The 19494-nt window shown below is 42.8% G+C and overlaps 1 protein-coding gene across 13 annotated transcripts; it reads right to left on the bottom strand.

Moving 5' to 3' along the window:
- Positions 1-291: 291 nt before the first annotated feature.
- SLC35A5 (solute carrier family 35 member A5) lies at positions 292-19387 on the bottom strand. Of its 13 annotated transcripts, none has more exons than XM_014518265.2 (7): positions 19298-19387; positions 18343-18495; positions 16150-16248; positions 10106-10239; positions 7115-7182; positions 4529-5324; positions 292-2259 (listed from the first exon to the last, which is right to left on the bottom strand). In XM_014518265.2, exons 2-7 carry the CDS (start codon positions 18470-18472, stop codon positions 2191-2193), a joined length of 1296 nt encoding a protein of 431 aa, XP_014373751.1. In that variant the 5' UTR covers positions 18473-18495; positions 19298-19387; the 3' UTR covers positions 292-2190. The 13 variants fall into 13 exon arrangements, with proteins under 13 accessions (XP_014373751.1, XP_025055464.1, XP_025055465.1 ...); XM_025199679.1 differs by having other exon boundaries at positions 18343-18633; positions 19298-19316; XM_025199680.1 differs by having other exon boundaries at positions 10106-10236; positions 18343-19354.
- Positions 19388-19494: the final 107 nt, after the last annotated feature.

Here is a 19494-nt window from a genome sequence, read left to right as displayed (position 1 = left end):
CCCTCTACAGCATCTACTTCTGCCACAGTTGGAAATGAGATACTAGGTTTGACAGGCCATTGGTCTGATCCAGTATGGCACTTCATATGTTCTTATGTATACACAGCAATGGGACTTGTATCTTGTGCGAGGTTCAGTTTTAGACCCCCACTTTTCACTAAACAATCTTACTAAATCAATGAGGACCTCTGAAAAAGCAAGGAGCCACATGCACTGGCATGACAAATCCAGCCCCTCCTCCCAGAAGCATAAGCTGGGATTTAATCAGAATCAGGACCACTGTCAGCCTGTGGATTTATTATTCATACTTTAATTTATTCAAATTTATTTCACCATTAGGTCTGATAAATTACAGTAAAACTCAATGTTTGTTACAAAGGCATCCCTGTAATAGGGAACAATACCTCCCTAAGCCAAATGGCTTGTCTCAATATACATTATTAGATTAAAACGAATGAGGCAGATTCAAAGCAACTGTCTGATTAAACTGGGTTCATGGCTACTCTGCATAGCCACAATGCTGTAAAGCAACCAGAATATAGCAGTGAATTTGCCTCCATATTTGTAAACAGGTCTCCTTACTTGTGGTATTAGTAATAACTTAATTATTAAAATAACACTTAATGGAGTGTTTGTAGAGTTGTGCAGAGACTCAAATTCATCAATTAATCCTCACGACATCCCTGTGAGGTTGATAATGGTATTTTAATCCCTGTTGTATGAACAGGGTAACTTGGGTTGAAAGTCAAAATGTTCTGGGCAAAATGGCCAAACCTGTAGAAAAATGAGACCTCAGGAGATGCTCAATCTTCCCGACCATGTTGTACAGTGTTAACAGGAATTGTTTCCATAATTCAGTGTGCCTTTCATAATTCACAGCATTTTCTTCTTCCATTTCTCTAAGTATGGACACAAGGAATAGCCTGGCCAAATTATGCTACAGTCTCCAGTCAATGTAATTATCACAGGCCATGCACTGGAGCTCTGCACCACAAAAACTGCATAAAAAATATACAGGTTTTCTGTAGATTACACTTGATTCCTTTTTTCGAGATCATGGAAATTTCAGAATTTTTTTAAAAAGCTTGTACAAAAAATATTTTTTTGGGGCCAAGTTTCTCTTGCCAATTTCCTTTAAATTTAAAAAAGTCATTATTTTGTATTGACAAAAGAGTGAAATACAGTTTCAGCATAATTTTGTTTTCAGTGACATAGAACAGAACTCTCCAATGGACTGCAATGGACAAACTATAATTCCAGACAGCTGCACAAGGCATAAGAATTTTCAAACTAGAGGAAGATGCAACAAGATCCATTTTAAAAACAAAAAAGCCCCACATATTTTGGATGAGCGGGGAAGCTGGTCTTCCAATCGGCTATACCAGTCACGTTACCAAAACAGCTCAAAAGTGCTTGTAAGTTGTAGTAACGTAACAGATGCTCATCAACTCCCAAAAGCTACTGGAATGGTGAAGAAACTGGTTCTGCAGCTATGGAACCATTTGTCAAAAGAACAGAAGAGAAGGACATGACACTAACAAACATGTTAATAAAAATTCAGATATGAGTACCTATAGCTTAGGCAGTATTCCACATGCTGATGGCACACGATGATGTTAGGGGGCCAAGCCACAGAGCAACTGAGGGTGAGCCAGGATCAACACTGACAGAATGTTTGTAGGATGAGGCCCTTTGCCTAGGAGGGGAGTCAACACTGTCAATATGGCGCACATGAACACTAGTGCTCCGCCTTTACTTTCAAATTGCTGGGCTGACACTCAGCTCTTGGATCATCCCGATTGAGAAGACTAAGGGCCACATATTCTCCACCCCTTTACATTGACTTCATTGCGCTTAGCTCATGATTTACACTGATGCGAGAGGAGAATACAGCATACACTGCAATTTACATGGATCAAGCTAGTGATTCTACAGTGTTCCTTTCCTACCTCTGGTACACCATGGGGTTTACTCATCTGTAATCACCTCCAACCCTGAAACTTACCCTGATGTGTTTGAGTTACTGGCACAACTTGAAAACAGTAAACTCTACCATCACCTCTCCCCTGGGGCCACCAAAAAACACATTCTCAATTGCTCTGCGCAGTAAAAAAAGACTCTTCCACATTCTGAAGGGCATTCCAGCTGCTCTCTTGAAGACTGCCCAGCACTCATCTGTACCACCCCAGGCTAGAAGGCATCTTCATCAGTATCAGCATCACTATTTGCTTTGGTCAGTCTCTCAAGCTCCTCTCCATCCTACAGGACCCAGAAGGGGGTGGGAAAAACAAAAAATAAAAAACAGTTAATTATGAGCAAGTTTTCCTTTTGCCAAGCACGCAAGAAACACTTATTTTGAAGCAGTCCAGCCATAATTGTGAAATCAAGGGCTTGTGCTTTAAATCTCTTTCACATTAAACCCTTGTCTTGGACAGAACAGACAGCTATTCATGAGGGAAAGTCCCCAGATTTGTTTTTAATTGAAAAAATATTTCACCATTCTTCTGTGTTGGCTTTCTTTTCATTTTCCCTAGTCCAATGGATGCAGTTGTATTAACAGACATGCTCCTTCCTCCATGGAGACCTTTTTCTTTCTGGACAAAGAGGTGCTGAATAATTTTCCCCATCCCCCTAGTTGACTAAGTACACGGTCTAAAACATGCCTGATTTCACAAACATGTGATTATACACATTATTTGTATATCTATTAACCATCACTCAGCAATGGCAGAGTATAGAACGGTGAGGAAACATTTACTCCCCACTTTCAGGGTTAAATTAAATTTCCCAGGACTATATGCTGCTCACAGAACGTGGCCATAATATACATACATCTGTGTTGAACTTAATCCTGTTGTCTCTAGCCCAGCTTCCAGTCTATCAAGATCCTTCTGAATCTACTCCTATCCCCACAAGTGTGTCAATATCTCCCAGTTTCATTTAATCTGCAGACTTGATCAGGAACCTCTCTATTTTGGCAACCAAATCATTAGCAAACACGTTAAACAGTACTGGACCCAGGAAAGACCCCTATGCAGCTTCACTTTAAAACTCCTACCATTCTGACACTGATCCATTTAGAATTACCCTTTGTTTCCAATTATTGAGTCAATTCTGTATCTGCCTTATAGCAATTTTATCTAGTGCACATCTTTCCAGTTTACTTATGAGTAGGGACCTACCAAATTCAGGGTGCTGCCCCTCCCCCACACTGATTTCATGGGCAGAACATGGAGCCCAGCAGCCATTGCATGAGTGGAACACAGCACCCTCCCTCCCCCACCACAGCTCTAGCCAAGGGGTCCTGGTGGTTCTGCCCTTGCAGCCAATCAGTGGTGAGGGGCAGGGGTGGGAGGCAGGCAGCTTGCCAGCAGCCCCTTGAGCAGGCAGACCCCCACTTCCCCACCCCAGTGGGCTACTACAGCACACTTTCCAGTAAGATTCCCCCCCTCACCCCTCCATGGACTTCATGGATTTGGCAGGCAGTGATGGATTTCTTGGGCAATGCTGGATTTCACAATATCCGCGAAATCACAATTTTGGTAGGTCCCTATTTATGAGAAAGTTATATGGGAGTTTACCAAAAGCCTTACTAAAGTCCTAATACAGTATAACCATTGCATGCCCTTTATCCACAGAACTAGTTACTTTGTCAAAAGAAGATTAAGTTAGTTTGGCATGATCTGTTCTTATCAAACTCATGCCAGCTGCTAGTGATCACTTCCTTTAGACAAACACACATTCACTTCTTTATAAATTTGCTCCAATAACTTTCTGGGTACTGAATTTAGACTGACCAGTCCCCAATTCCCTGGGTCCTCCTTTTCCCATTTTTTAAAGTTGGGCACTGTTGCCCTTTTCCAGTCTTCTGGGATCTTGTCCATCTCCCACCTGTATCTCAGACTTATTTCTCATTTCACCTAAATGTAAAATGGGTGAGCAAGCTCTTTCCATAAAAAGGTTTCCACAAATTTTAATGCCCATACTACTATTCAAAGAGCAAAAAGTATAGCGGAAAAATCATGTTAAAACTCTTAGAGTAAAAATCCTTACCCAGGTTTCTTGAAATATCTTAGATTTTTAAAACTGGAAGAATGTTAACACCCAATCTACTTTATTCCAGTTACACTGTTTATCTACTTTCAGCAACTGGCTGAGCTCCAGGGGTAAAAACAGACTTGATTTCAACTTGATTATAATCAGTTCCCATGTACTGATATGAGCAGGTGGGGTATCTGGGTTGCAAACATTGTAGGAGAAAGGTTAATTCAAGCTAAAGTGCCTGCAAGATCACCTGAGATTAGAGGGGGAAGGCAGGGTCCTCAGCTAGGCCTTAGGATAGGAGACAGGAACTGCAAACAACACAAGTATCGAGCTAAAATAGGGGCTAACCTATTTAAAAGACTAAGCTTATAGAGTTTAAATTAACGTGACAATTTTGGCTGAATCACAAGTGCCACCCATAGGTGTAGCAAATCATCTGAACGGTCAGCTTGACAGAGAAAAACAAGCATCTTAAAAACCTTACCCCACTGGAACGTTCCCACACATCTCCACTGAGAATTTTGCTCCTCTCCCCCTGAACAACATATTCTTGCCCACGTGGCTTGCTGGCGTTGTAGATAAATATGGAGAGAAGCACCACAGGAGCTTCCAAGAAGAACTCCAGAGAAGGTTTGAAGTCAAAGACTATGACTGACACAGTGGTGATTACCACCGTGGTGACCTGGGCAGTCATGACGTGGAACATGTTGTCTTGAAACTTCAAGATGAAGGCCACAGAGAGTCCCATGAGGGCCGTGACAAAAATGAGGGCTATGGAGAAGGTGTTGTGCCCATAAAACAAGCCACAGGACTGTATCTGCCTGTAGCAGTCAGAGTGCACGGCTAGGATTAGCCCGTTAAACAGCACTCCAAATACATAGAGTTTGCTGTTCTGCACAAAGATGCTTTCAGTGAGTTGGTCTCCTTCTTTCAGAATCTTTTCATTGTAGATATTGGCCAGAGCAGAGATGAAGCACTGCACCAGTATGAGGAGGTGGCCCAGGCCCAGGCGGAGGGTTTTCAAAGCTCCTGCTGTGGTGGCAGTGACGTTCCACCTGAAGGTGGGAAAGAGCCCAGATACTGTGCAGTTACTCCTTCCCCAGCACTCTCTTTCGAGCCTGGAGTATTGAAGGCAGCTGTTTGATGGGCTGAAAAACATGTCATGATGAAATCCGTGGGCAGCCAAGCCATTCTGATGGCTTCCAGTCCCAGCAGTCAGAGCTATGATGGACAGGAACAAAATCAGCAACGAGGCCCACTGCACCCAGGAGAGCCGCCGTCTGTGAGAAGAAAAAGAAGCCCAAACCCCCCAAATTGGTATTGGTTACAAGTTCAGTGACAGAGGTTAAATGTGAGGAGAACAAACAAGGAGCTGAAACAGGAAAATACTACACCATACACAACTCCAATCAGAGTGTGAAAAATCCTGCCTTTGTTGAGGCAATGATAAAAGGCTGACTGCAAGGGCCAGGGTTTTACCCGAGTTGTCAACTCGGGCATCAAAGAGCCCACATGCCAGATAGCAGCAAAGGGAGCTCCTACCTGACTCATGATGGAGATGCAAAAGTAAGAACTCTGGGCAGGTGATTAGGTGATTTTATTTTTATATACATGTGTGAGTGTGTGTATATTCGAAGAAATCCTTTTTTGCAAGTCTTTGAAAGTCAATCCAATTTTTGTGCCCTTTTCCTCACAGAGGTATTAATGTAGCCTGCAAGACTGCCAAAATTATATTGACTGTTCTTTATCCTCAGAAATTCTTCCTGGTCTTATTTACTTTGAAAAATGATGGCCATAGGAGAACATACGAAATCATGACATCACAAAGACTGAAAACTAAACAACAAAGGACTAAACATTTTAAATCAGACTGACAACAAAAAACAAAACAAAACTCATTTTGGTTAAAAATAGGGAGGTTTGTAAAAGCTTATAGCATATGCATCCCCTTAGTGCCTCAATAAGCAAAATATTATTTTTAAGTAGAGGGGAGGACACAGGAGAACCAAACAAGGTAACATATGAAGGAAAAAAAAAAAAAAAAAAGAACATAAGCCTACATTTTTAGAATATGATTTCATTTAACTAAGCAGATCAAACTGAAAACCCATCACTGGCACAGTAAGACTGAGTACACCTTTACACTACACTATTGTACCTCATTCTCCCATGTATTTAATCTTTGTTTATCATCATGCATGATCAGTCAATAACATGGCAAAGATTTTCACAGCAATTTTTCTCAAAAAATTATCCCCTTTTTCATCAAATTCAACAGTTTGACAAAAATGTTTGTGACCATTTCTAGCAACTCTAATAATATCTGTTCAATGAATCCTCAGGAGAGTGACTTGCCATTTATTTTTCTAAAAATGACAATACAGGAGTATAGGCAGGCAAATTTCTTTGGGTAAATCTGATATCTTTTATTAAACCAACTCAAATACCTGGAAAAATTCTTCTTAGCTAAGAAGAATTTTTCCAACTATTTGAGTTGGTCTAATAAAAGATATTAGATTTACCCAAAGAACCTTGTCTGCCTGTGTCCTTAAACCAACACAGCTACAACCTACACCCCTGAATACAGGAGTATAACACTCCATAAAATCACAGTTAATATTGAAATGGAGTCAGTAACTTAAGCGTAAGAAAATAACAGAAGCATGTTGCAGTGGTCCCTGAAAGAGGTAATGCAAACTCAAGAATTTCAGAACCAAAAGATAAACTTAAAAGGAAAATAAATCACACTAACATATGGAAAGGCACACTTCTAGCACCCAAACAACCACAACTCTAGTGAGGCCACATATTAAGTACACAGTTATGATCCCATTTGTATATCAGTCACAGAAGAACAATTGCCAAATCTGCAGAGGTCTAAACACGGCACATTTCATATTTAATAGTAAGGTTAAACCATCCATCCCCATGGCTTGTCCCCCAAAGACACTAGAAAATAAAAAAGCTTTAAAAATAATGATAGCTGTTACACAAAGAGGAGGATTGCAACAAACTTCTCCAGTTGGATGACAGAAGAAACACTTAACATTTTGCTTTAATAGAAACTTACTTCAACACTATCCGGAATAGGAATGCTGTTGTTATAATGACAAAATTTGAGAACAATACAGCCATAGCCTAGAAAAAGAGCACAGGGAACAAAATTACAATTCAAATGTAGTCCAACAATTAAAAAATCAACCCTCACAAAGGTCACCTCCCAGGATGTGCTACAGCAAAAAATTGGCCGCATTGGCACTAAAATTCTGCTTCAGGTGAGATGCACTTAATGGGCAGACAACACTGAATTCCTTAAAAGACATTTGTGGCCCACGTTGAAGATTTAAATGGTGCATAAAGCCTAGCTAAATCCTATTGAGAGGCAGGCTTTGCCATTCCCTACAGAGGTGTTGAAACTGCTCTTCTTGATTTCACAGAGAAATGGATCAGACATGAGTGAAAGCAACTTTCATGAACAGCCACTGTGACATGGGAACACTGGATAACAGAGGTGGGCTAAGGTAATTTTTTTACCTTTATGATGCTTCCAAGATCTCAATGCCACAGCTTTCAAGCACGTGAAAGAAATTGAAAAGCACAGGTCTACTGCCTAAAAATGGCACTGCCTCAATCTACAGGTTCTCTCCCAAGGTCACAGACTGCATTGCTGTCCTATGACCACGGCTTCTAGGCAGCCAGAAAACAAACAAAAGAAATACGAAGAGATTGGCTCACAATAGAAAAAAAAACAAAACAGCTTTTACTGGGAGTGTGTTCTGGCTCAATCACCCAATTAACTGAGTCTATCAATGGCAGAGCAAGTGCCGTGGCACAGATATAACTAACTGAAGGCATAATTTGAAGACTAAGGGCTCCTATACACATGCAGGGAGCCTGCTCTGACGCACTGAAAATCCAGCACATCAGAGAAGACTCAACTGAGTCTGCTGGAGTATGGAAATTGATGCGCTCTGGCAGCCTCATGCATCACCGTTGCTGTGCATCTGCGCGCTGACAAAATGGCAGCAATATGCTTTGAAATAAAACATGTCCAATGAACTTTATATTTGAAACCGCCCCGCTGACATTTTTTCAGTGCAGGGATGCACAGTGACAATGATACACGTGACACATGGCCGCTTTTAATTAGCACAGCTTGCTAATTAACAGAAATTCATTAACTTTGACAAAGCACAGAATGGAAAGACTCCAAATTCTTTCAAATCCAAAGGGGAGCTAGTGATAAAAACAACACTGTCTTCTGTGAAAGCTGAGCAAAATTCATCTAGCAGAGTTAATAAACAGCAAAGGAACTGTGTAATACCATTTTTCATAGCAGAAGCATGCTTAGAACCACTGCATTTTAAGTTCAAAATCCCACAGGGATTTGCCATCGCCTTCTCTCTGTCTCCAAAGTCTTTTCAGTCTCATTCAGCTAGAAAGCAACTGGACTCCCATTAATGTGTCTAAGTATGGCATCATGGCCATGCTCTTTACAGATGAACTGCAAAGGAGTATTAGATTATTGTGTTCACTTAACCAGGCTGTCGATAATTACATGCATCTCAGAATGCATTATTCTGGATCGCTGTGAGTAGCAAAGGAGCTAGTATGTCTGCTATTTGTACTGCCCTAGATCTAAGAATGGTGTATTCTTTTGCATCTCTTGTGAACCAGAACAGCAACAGAGGGCAACAGGAATTTGTAAAAATTAAAAGTTTAATTAAATATATTTACTGTTAAATTCCAGAGCCTTCTTAGTGAATAGTGATATGTATAAAAATGTTACAAAAATTAATTAAATTTTCAATACCTCCCTGCAACTGGACCCTCAAAAAACAAATCACTCTGTTACACAGTAAGTTTACATCCAGCTAGCTAGCTAATTACTTAAAATAATACAGAAGCCCTCTTTGCCTTATGTCATTAAAATCTCAACACTAACTCTGCAATTAGCAAAAAGAAAGTGCTGCTTTTTTTCTGTTGTAGCCCAACACCTTATTTACCAAATAGTTGGTCACATTGCCAGTGCTGTGTTCTCATGTAAATCAAAGCGCAATGTATCCATGCAAGATGTTAAAGTGCAGCTTAATAAATCTGATTTCCTGACTTGTGAAATTAGAATTAAAAAAAAAGACTATTGGAGGCACAATTTCCTTAGACCCATTTGTGAGAAAGAAAAATATTTGCAATTGAAATTGATAAATACAGAACAGGTTCAGGAGAGGATGAACTACCAAAGATTCCATTTATATTTCATCTTTGCTTCACAAACTAACCTCAAACCAGCTTTCATGGAAACATGAGAAAAATCACAACTTTGGGTTCAGACACGACCTGCTTACTTTGGAGTATTTTCAGTGTACTCTATATGCAAAGGGAATGCATGCATGGTTCACAGTGTTTACTTCAGAGTTTGTCAATATTAAATAGGCTGCTCAAGTAATAGCACTTGAACCAAATAAATAAATAATCCCAGCTCTAAACAGAAAGCATGAAGACACTATCTTTTTTTCTAAATATGTGAAGAATGAATTCAGGTCCTCTGGAGAAATTCAGCCAGTAGTAGTCAACCTGGATGTTATCATTTAATGATTATGACCTAACAGTGCTCACAAGCTTCTGAGATTTATTTGGCATAGAATGGAAGAAAGAAAAATGTATAAGCCATTATATGAAATCATACTTTTAAAAGATCAGTGATAGCAGTTCTGTAGGAAACAAGTCTTAAAACCCAGCCCTCTGGAAAAAACAGTGTGGAACAGAAATGCTGGTCTGAAAAGAAGAAAAAGGATGATGAAACAAGATGGGCATTTTTTTTACACTATTCATTCTACCTGTAAAAAATCAGTCAAGCAGGAGAAAATAAAATGGATTCTTCACATTTGGTAGCTAAAAAGAGGGCTGTAAGTCAGGTGGGTGGAAGGAATAAACAATCACCATAAATGAAATGCTTATGCAGGTCAGCTATGGGAGCACAAACCCGCAACTAGTATGAATGTTCAAAAAAAGTGAGCCTTGTGCCATTTAATGCTACCTTATTTGGTAGATATATACTTACTGGTTGGAGGTAGGATAAGACATAGAAAATAATCAGGTTATCCAAAAAATAAAGAAAGGCAGGAATTGACCATTTCATGTAGCTACACAATTCCCTCCACGATGTACATCCAAAATGATGACATAATTTACCTGCTGAAAGAAAAAGAAGGAAATTGGTTAGTTAAGGGAACTTGAATGATGAAAACTGGAGCTAAAGATATCTCAGGTTGATGTGTGCAAGACATATTACACAGAACAGCAACTATTTATTTTAAAAGCAAATCAGGTTTTGATGAGAAGTGCCAGTCTAATCTCCTGCTAATACACAAGACATACAGAGACAGAGACAACATGAACCTCCCCCACACTGTCTTGCCAATCACCTTTATCCACTGACATAAAATAACTGCTTGTAAGGGGAAGAGATGAGTCTGCATGGACATTCAATCCTTGTCCTGAGCAGAGACGGTATTCATTCCCCTAAAAACACTCTCAACGATAGGGTCATGTTCCAACTGGAACAATCAAGAGGCTGCCAGTCATTCATGACAGCAAGGAATGGCAGCCAGATGGAAATGGCTTTCCATGCCTGCTGATTGTAACCAGATTTAAAACAGTGACCTAAATGTAAAAAAACCTTATTTACATAGAACCCAAAGTGCAGTGCCTGAAAAAAACCCCCAGAAGCCATCTTGTTTGCCTAGGCTGCTGTCTTCTGAGGAGCTCCTCAGCTAGTCCTCCCATATAAAACAGTTTTAAAACAAATTAAAGAAAATCCTGCTGTCCTGTCCTGGACACTGGAAGTGGAACCCCTTTGGCTCTGACCCCAGCACAGCAGCCTGGCACCTCTGTATGGCAAGAAGTTTAGCCCACAGCTTACCTGCCTCTTCTGCTCTCTCTCCCGGGGTGTTAAGCTCCCAGTGGGGCACTCTCTCATTATCCAAATGCCCTGCAGCTGGACTCTCTCAATACAGCTGACTGTTCCCTCTTAAAAGGAACAGACCACCCTGTTACACCATCCTACAGAACTTGCCATTTAAATGACAACAGGCTGTAAAGGAAGCCAAAACAGAGGATGAGGGAAGGAGATGTAGGACTAAGTTTGCCAAGACATTTAGGGATGTGCATCTCAACGTAATCAGCATTTTTTAATTTAAACTATGAACAGCACAGGGTGCAAAAAACAGTGGGTGGAAAATGAAAGGGGTTGGCAAGAAGTGGAGTTAACAGGCTCAAAAAGGAAGGGACAAATTAAGAACATCTCAAAACCAGGACACAGAAAGAGGCAAAGTATAGACTGATGCAACCTGGAACCAGCAACAATCAATGAAAAGTAGCAGCAAGGACTGGTGGCATTCATGATCTTAGGTACAGCTGTATTAAATGATGTGGGGATTAGCACACAGGTGGGCAATTATTTGGGCTCGAGGGCCACTTAAGTGTCCATGGGGTGCTGGACAGAGTAGGTGGGTGGATAGATGGATGAGGTCTCCTTAGAGATCGGCTTGGGACACCCATGGGCAGAGCACACTCAACTAGGTAGATGGGATGGAGCCACAGGTGGGCATGGAACGATATCCAGGAGTGGGACGGGTGAGAGGGCAAGGCTAGAATCACAGGGCAGGGACAGCATGGGGCCTGGGGCAGAGCCGTGATCTACTCCCCACACACCACTGTGATGGGTGGCAATTCTGTGGGCAAGGATGTGCAAGGAGTGGATTGTTGCTCTGCCCTGGCCCTGTACTACTCCGCGCTGCACCTGGTTCATGCTGTGGCTGCTCACAGCCTGACAGCACAGGGCAGCCCTGACAGATCATGACTATGGTGGGCAAACTGCGTTATGTTAGGGCTTTTGACCAGAATCTAGGCCTTCCTGGAACTAAGCAGTAAAACTGTAGAGTGCCTCATAAGGCAGTGGGAAAAGTGAGTGCTGTGACTGGTACAGTGGGTGAACCAAGTACATCAGTTTCCCTAAAAGGAAACAAAACCAAAAATGGAATAGGACTGGAGTACGTTATCTAAGAAGATGAGATAAGGAACTTGAGGATTGGACAATTTGGGATGACAAAGTTAAAAAAAGTAGTGGACAAGCAAAGGGACAACATTGTGTTCATGCTGTTACTGTGAGGAGGCAGGGCCAACCATGGACTTTTTGCTCCAGCAGCAGAAAATCCAGAAACAAACATCTCACACACTCAGCAGAGGATCTGAGGCTGCTATCACTGAAGGTCGTTACTGTACCATCTGAAGGAACTATTTGTCAGGTTATATTACAGGGAGGAAATTTGTAAAAAAGCTTATGGATTACTATTAAAATTTACTTGATACTACATCAGACAAGGGCTGTGTCAATCCTTGGGGGTCTCTGGCAAAAAGAATCCTAGTGGTAACAATGACCAGGCCAATTGGGGGGATGCCCATGACTTGGCCCCTGCTACCTCCACCCCAGCACAGGTGCACACAGGGAGCCCCAGTACAATGCGGCTGCAGAGTGGCACAGCCCAGCAGTGCAGGGTGGCCTAATCTGGTGATGATCTATTGGAGACACTTCATACTGCCAGGCTACAAGTAGCCACAGTGCAAACCAGGTGCAGTGTGAGGCAGGGGCCTGAATCAGAGCCATGATCTGCTCCCTGCATATCCCCGCCCAGGGAACCACCACCAGTCGCAGGGATGTGTGGAGAGCAGATCATGGCTCTGCCCTGGTCCTGCACTGTTACTGCCCCATCTGCCTGCCCGTCCTGGTCCCAAATGCCGTCTTTCGCCCAGCCGATCATTTTCTGCCCTCAGGAGTACCGGACCAGTCTCCAAGGAGACCCTGCCCACGCGTCCACTCTATCCGGCACCTCTAGTGGTAAATGCAGCACAGATTGTCAGCAGCAGCCAGGCAGAGCAACCTGCTGCCACAGGGGCTGCCAGGAAGCTGAGTCCAGCCACCATGCTGCCCCTGCCCTACTGCAGGCCTGGGGCAGCATGACTGGCCGCAAAAGCCATGGCCCCGGCTGCCCCCTGTGCCTGAGCCAGGTGGGACTGAGGGACCTGCCACAGGTCACACGGAATCCCTTGTTGAGTTCGATCTGGCCCACAGGCCATATTTTGTCCACCCCTGGATTAGCAGAAGCACCTGCAAAAGTGATTCAAGGTGATGCAAGTAGGTGACACCCCTTCAGGATGGTGAAATCCAGTCTGTCCAGGTGAAGAAAAGAGGTTCATGTGTCTGTTGAGACATTCAGCATCCCTCATTTCAATGCCCTAACATATTGGTTGCATCAATTAACTAGATACAGGTGTCTTGAAGATTATCAGCACTTCAGTAGGAAAGGAACATAGTGTGCAGGTTTATGAATGGGTAAGCAGTAACAGTTTTGGATGGCATCATATGCATAACGGTGAGGGGACCATAGAAGTTAGTTAGCAGTCCCCAAAGTACAGTCACAAACTTTACAGAAGAGTTGGCCTCCATCAGAATTGGAACTGTGATTCTGGAAAGACTAAAAGTCACTCAGACGCAGTGTTGTTGGGGGGAGGGTTGGGGTTTTTTTTAGGAGTTTGATTGTAAGGCAAGTGTAAGTAGCTCTTGTCTGCAAGAGTCCAAAGGCAGAGTGAGAGCATATGTATTATGACCATAGTCTAGGAAGTAGTTAAGGGTGTACGGACACACACTTTAACACTGCTGGGTGCCTATATATGTACTCTAGGGTGGGAGTTGTTGAAAGGGCGGGTGCATTTTAATTACAGCGGCTGTCCAGAGAGCTGCTCTAATTAAAACACCAGTGTCATGTGTATTGAGCATCCCACATTTCAAAATGGCCATGAGGGGACCTTAACTAAAGCTCCTTTGATGAGCTTTAGTTGAAGTGACCCTGCTGCCATTTGAAATGCGAGACACTGAATACATGTGATGCTGCAGCAGGCACGCTGGAGTGTTCTAATTAGGATGCTGCACAGATTTAATTAATTAGGGTTAGGATCAATTAATCGAGTCTGCTCTAACACATTCTAATCAGTCAGAGCACACGTATAGGCACCCATATTTCCTGTTTTTCCAGAAGTCTATTTTATTTAACTTGACACTGTGAAAAGGCATAAGGTAATGATTCTCAACCAGGGTCCACAGCACCCTACATGATTCATAAGATAAACCCAAAGATTTCAAATAAGAATCCACAGAAAGACTACAACAGGTGGTCCAACACTAAGTTCTTTGCAACAGAGGAATTGTTTTATTAGTTTTCCATAGCAAAAAAATGTGTGAAAGCTAAGAGCTAGCATTTCTGAAGGGTGCCTTGAATCTAAAAAGATTGAGAACCACTAGTGTAAGGTAATCCTTGGCAATCTTTCCTCAGCCTTCAAGACATTTTTAATCATGACTTTCCTTTTTTATTTTAAGTGGAAGAGAAAAAAATTATCATAGACATTAATTACCATTCAGACAGGTGCAGTGATATAGATTTGTAGCTAAAAGGTACCTATGGCTCAGAGGTGGAGAATGCTGTGGGTAAGTGCTCCTACTCACCCCTGTACATGCTTCTATTATAGGGGAAGGGGGATTGAGGATGGTGCATTGAAAAATCACACATATGGTTTACATCTCAAATCATAGTGTGGTTTTTTCTTTACAAATAATTTAAGTGTGAGAGTGAAGACCAGCATGTTTACTTTTTTCCCATCCTCTATAATACACATCCCTTTCAGCAGTTAAGCATTTTAAAAGGCAGTTTCACACCAAAAGCTGCTCTTGGTTGTGTGGCGCCCTCTGCTGCTGCACACATGTATCAGAGGCTTACTAGATAATTGAATATAAGAACAGAAAAAGTGCCATAGTGGGTTAGATGAATGGTCAGTCCAAATACCCCAGTATCCTGTCTCCAACAGTGGCAGGAGTTCAAGCTTTAGAGTGAGAGCATTGAACCAGATATCTAGAGCAGTGGTTCTCAACCTTTTCAGACTTGAGGACCCCCTTGGAAAATGCTAGCTCTCAAGTTTTCATGCATTTTTTGACTACAGAAAAACAACAGAAAAAATTTCTGTTGCAAAGAATTCAGAAAGACTACAACAGGGAAGCATGGTCTTATCACTATAGATTTCTATTTGAATTATCTGGGTTTATACCATTAACTACGTTTGCGCATGTAACAATGCTAATGTTCTGTGGCATCTGACAACTCTGAAAGGATCTCAAGGCACTACAGGGTAGTGTGGCACCCTGGTTGAGAATCACTGATCTAGAGTGCTCTATCCCCTATTAACTATCCTCCTGGTATCCACCACTAATAGCTGAAAGATGCTAAAGGAAACATTCCCCAGCTGTTCTGTTCAGTAGCTATTGATAGATCTATCATCTATAGTTTGTTTAGCTCTTTTTGAACCTGGCTGTGCTATCTGCCACCACCACCTCCTGTGACAATGAAAATGCATGTGTCCTTGGTTACATGAAAAGACTAGTACACCAAACTAGGGTTCCTTGCCCCTCCTTTGGCCAGACCAGCCTTCAGCTATCCCTTTGTTCACTTAATCAGACCCTTCTTCCACGCTAGCCCACTTCCATTTACTTCTAGGCAGCTTCACCACCATAGGCTTGCACCTTTTGCATTTTTTGGACCTCACACAGGGGAGCAGGGAGAAGAACTGAGACATACCCAGAAGAGTCTGCAAACCCCAAATCCCAATCCTTAGGCTTGTTGCTCTTTGCCCAGCTTAACCCTTGTTTTAAATAGTTTTTACTAATCAGTGGCATGGCTTGATCCCCAGTTCTGCACAAGAATGTGCTGACAGAATCTGTCAACTTTTCCAGAGAATCAGGTTCTACATCTTATCTATAGCAGAGGCAGGAAAACTAACCTGAATTATCTATATTCAGGTGAACTCCTCCAGAGTTAGTCTAGTCTAAGTGAAAGTAGCATGCTATGAAATAACTCAGTCTGACCAAACTATCACATAGTGTTGCTTGAGTTACAATTTGTGCAAATTCTGCAGAGAAGAAAGAATCTGAATTAGCATTGTAAAGGGTATATGAAGAACAGGGCTAATGCTTCATAACAGCATCTAGCTATGGGCACTTACCTCTTCTTGTTACCCAGAGTGCCGCTATCATAGAGAGCACTAGTTTTACTAGCTCAGAGCACACATTCACAGTTGCAGGAAGGTAATCATACTTGTTATCTGTAAAATTCAGAAAACTGTAGTAAACAAACACTGGTATGCCAACCTCTCTATTCACATTTAAAGCATGAGAAAGCCACAGTCCAGGTAGTCTTTGAGAACCATTTTGGCACTGTCATGAACCAGTAATATTTTTGATGCATTAATGGCTGTCATACATGTTTTCTTGAATTTGTTTCACTGATATGGCATGACCAGTCTCTACATTTAAGCAGCATCAAGCTGTATTTAGATTTATTATTATTATATCTTTATGGAATTGTGGTATTTGATCTGAATGTATTTTTCATGATTGATATTTTACCCCAACTATTCAGTAGGGTAATGATCAATTTAAGTGTTCCTCCCCACTTTGTCAGCAACCTGATGAGGAATGTCTTGCACCCAAAAGCTTGTCAGACTTTATCCTAACTATGTAGTTGGTCCAATAAAAGATATCATCCTAAAAATCCTTGCCTTCCCTATACATACGAGAAGTAGCATTTGACATAGGCATTTTTAATGGTCAATCAAAATAGACCCCAGCAGACATGGCCTGAGGTACTAGAGCCAAGCCCTTCCAGACAATGATGAATTTGCATTTTAAAAAGAGAGATCTGTAGCAAGAACAACACCTGGATATTCAGGGACAGTTATTTCTCACAGTGGCTAAATTAAGTAAAAAAAGTATCTTTGAGACATGTCTGAAAGGCTATAAATATTCTCCAGGACAGAAATTTCTAGTCTGGTAAACAAATACATTTGCGGGCAGGGGGGAAAACATCCTGATGCAGAGTATGAGCTCCCCAAGAATCCAATGGATAATGTATGTAAACCATCAGATACGAAGCCATACCTAAGACTTGTCATGAGACCAAGTGTTTGTCTTTAGCTTTCCCATGCACAGACAATGACTTTAGGCCTTCAGCCAGGGGGCTAGGTGTTGTGAGTGCCAGAAGTTGCTGGGAGTCCTGACTGAATGGTTAGAGGCCGGAGCTGCTTTCTAACTATTGAGCTGAGCAGAACCTGCATTCTTAAATTTAAGATGCAGGGTAAAATCAGATTATTGTTCTAATACTGCCTTTTTGTTTGTTTATTCTTATATCTCTTATTGTATGTAGTACAACATACAATATATCTCTTATATGTATTTCAGCATATGGTTACTGATTTCTTATGTTTGTTTTTGTATTATAACTTACTTTGTCCAACTGTATGTATGGTTAGATACTCTGAAATGTTTTCGCTACCTTTCATAATTTACTATTGTTAGTGGACAACAGCAAGTTATGAAAGGTAGAAAAAAAATATTTTAGAGCATTTGATCATACAGACAGGCCTCTTGCAAGGAAGTGGTGAAAAATATATAATTTCTGAGCACATGACTAGTCAAGGGTCTTCTGACTGGCAAAATCCCCTCTGCCAAGAGCTGGCAAGACCAGGGTGAGGTGGGTAAAGATGACATGCTATCAGTCAGAGACATGACTTTTGGAGCACCTCAGTCTGTTCTCTGTGGTCAAGCAACAGATAGTAGACAGGTTTGGGAACTGAAAGGCATCCCTGAAGGTGTGGAAACACTCTTGGGGCATGTCCAGAGGAGTGTGCAAGTTTGGTTTGCAGTGCCTCAAAGCTGTCTGAGACACTGCAAACTACACAAGGTGCACCTGTTCGCTGTGCTAATTTGCAGTAAGCACCATAATTTGACACTGGGAAGCTCCATGTCACCAGATTGGTGCTGCTGCTGCCCCAGGAGGCCCCCAGGACACCATGTGAGACTGCTGGGGCCAGTAGAGGTGCCGCTGCTATTTGTGCTGTGGGAAACACATGCCCCTACACGTGTGGACTCATCTGGATGTGCCCTGGGAGTCTCTCTCAAAGGTGCACCAGACAAAATCCAGTTTTAGGGTGTGACATAGGCACATCCTTCAGTTTGACCCACACACTGTAAAAATGCTCCACAAATTAAAGTTATGTTTAGAACTCTCATTATAAATGCCCAATTTTCAACAGCACATTGCTTCCCAAATACCTGCCAACCATTTTAATATACATTTGAGCACATACCCTAAGCAGGTAGCTTTCTCTGAACAATATATGTCACAAATGCAAACGTACGTTCATTGGCTGAATATTTCATCAAGAGGATCCGACTGGAGCCCAAGGTAACATACACTCCCCCTAGCAGGACGGCATACATGGACGACTTGGAGCAGCATACAGACTGACGGCAGCACTTGGTCTCCATCCTGCTGTCTCCTTGTCAGTGCCCTTTGGATAACAGGACTCAAATAACAAGTATTCATACCGTAGGAGCCAATAAAAGAGCTAGGCACTCGCATATGTTCTATTGCTTCATGAATTGCACGCCCAAGGGCAGGTTTGGCATGGCTTTGCTGGACTGCTTCTCTGGAATGGGTCGAGAAGCAACGAGAGACGTGTAAATGGGCAGAGGGAGATGTCAAACCCACTCCCTCTTGCCCCTCAAAAAGCAAGGTACTTTTGTAAGGGTATAAGCAGTGCCACATCGGGTCAGGCCCATGGTCCATCTAGCCTCAGCGGCTGGAGTGGGCACCAAACTGGAGAGAGGTAGTGGTGGTTAGCAAATAACCTAGCACTGGTCTCAAGTTGCAGCAACGGAAGTGACAGATCAGGAGAACCTCTCTCACCAGGAGAGCAGTGAGGCACTGCAACAGGTGATGACACCTCCATCCCTGAAGAGGAAGACCTGGCTGGACAAAGCCCTGGCTGGGATGACCCAGCTAGGGCTCTGAGCAGGGGGGGGGGGGGGGGACTAGATGTGACCTCCCGAGGTCCCTTCCAGCCCTCAACTTGCTGCCAATTTACAGGGGCGGCTCCTCCAAGGGGGCCGGGGTGCAGCGGTGTGGTCGCACCCCACTTTGCTTCCTGCTCCACCCGCAGTTTAAAACCAAGTGGCAGCAGCAACAGCATCTCTGCCCTGTCCCCGATTCCTGCTAAACGCCTCACCCCAAAGGGGGGACCACCCTCTCCCCTGTTTGCCTGTCCAACCTCGCTGCGCGCCGGCCCCGCACTCGCGTCACCCCCGGTTTACCTGGCTCTGCAGGCCGATATGGCCACGCCCCCGGCTTCCAGCCCCGCGCGCATGCGCACTGAACTCCCCCGCCCTGCGGCTGGCTAGGCCACATGACACGCGCGGCTCTGTCGAATCACATGACACCTCCAGCCCCTTCCGGCTCTTCCTCTGCGCGTGCGCATTAAGGCAAACTCTCCGCGCGATGATTTATTGGG

Source organism: Alligator sinensis, unplaced genomic scaffold (genome assembly GCF_000455745.1).
Source record: "Alligator sinensis unplaced genomic scaffold, ASM45574v1 scaffold343_1, whole genome shotgun sequence".
Lineage (NCBI taxonomy): Eukaryota > Metazoa > Chordata > Crocodylia > Alligatoridae > Alligator > Alligator sinensis.
Note: the sequence above shows the minus strand (reverse complement) of the source record. Positions and strands in the feature narration are given on the sequence as shown.

Excerpts from the sequence above, each read along its gene's own strand:
- SLC35A5 (XM_014518265.2), bottom strand. The coding sequence starts at position 18,472 with ATGGAGACCAAGTGCTGCCGTCAGTCTGTATGCTGCTCCAAGTCGTCC. Across the intron at positions 7,183-10,105 it reads TCTTATCCTACCTCCAACCA|GCTATGGCTGTATTGTTCTC; the intron begins GTAAGTATATAT and ends CTCTTTTTCTAG. Across the intron at positions 5,325-7,114 it reads CTATTCCGGATAGTGTTGAA|ACGGCGGCTCTCCTGGGTGC; the intron begins GTAAGTTTCTAT and ends TTCTTCTCACAG.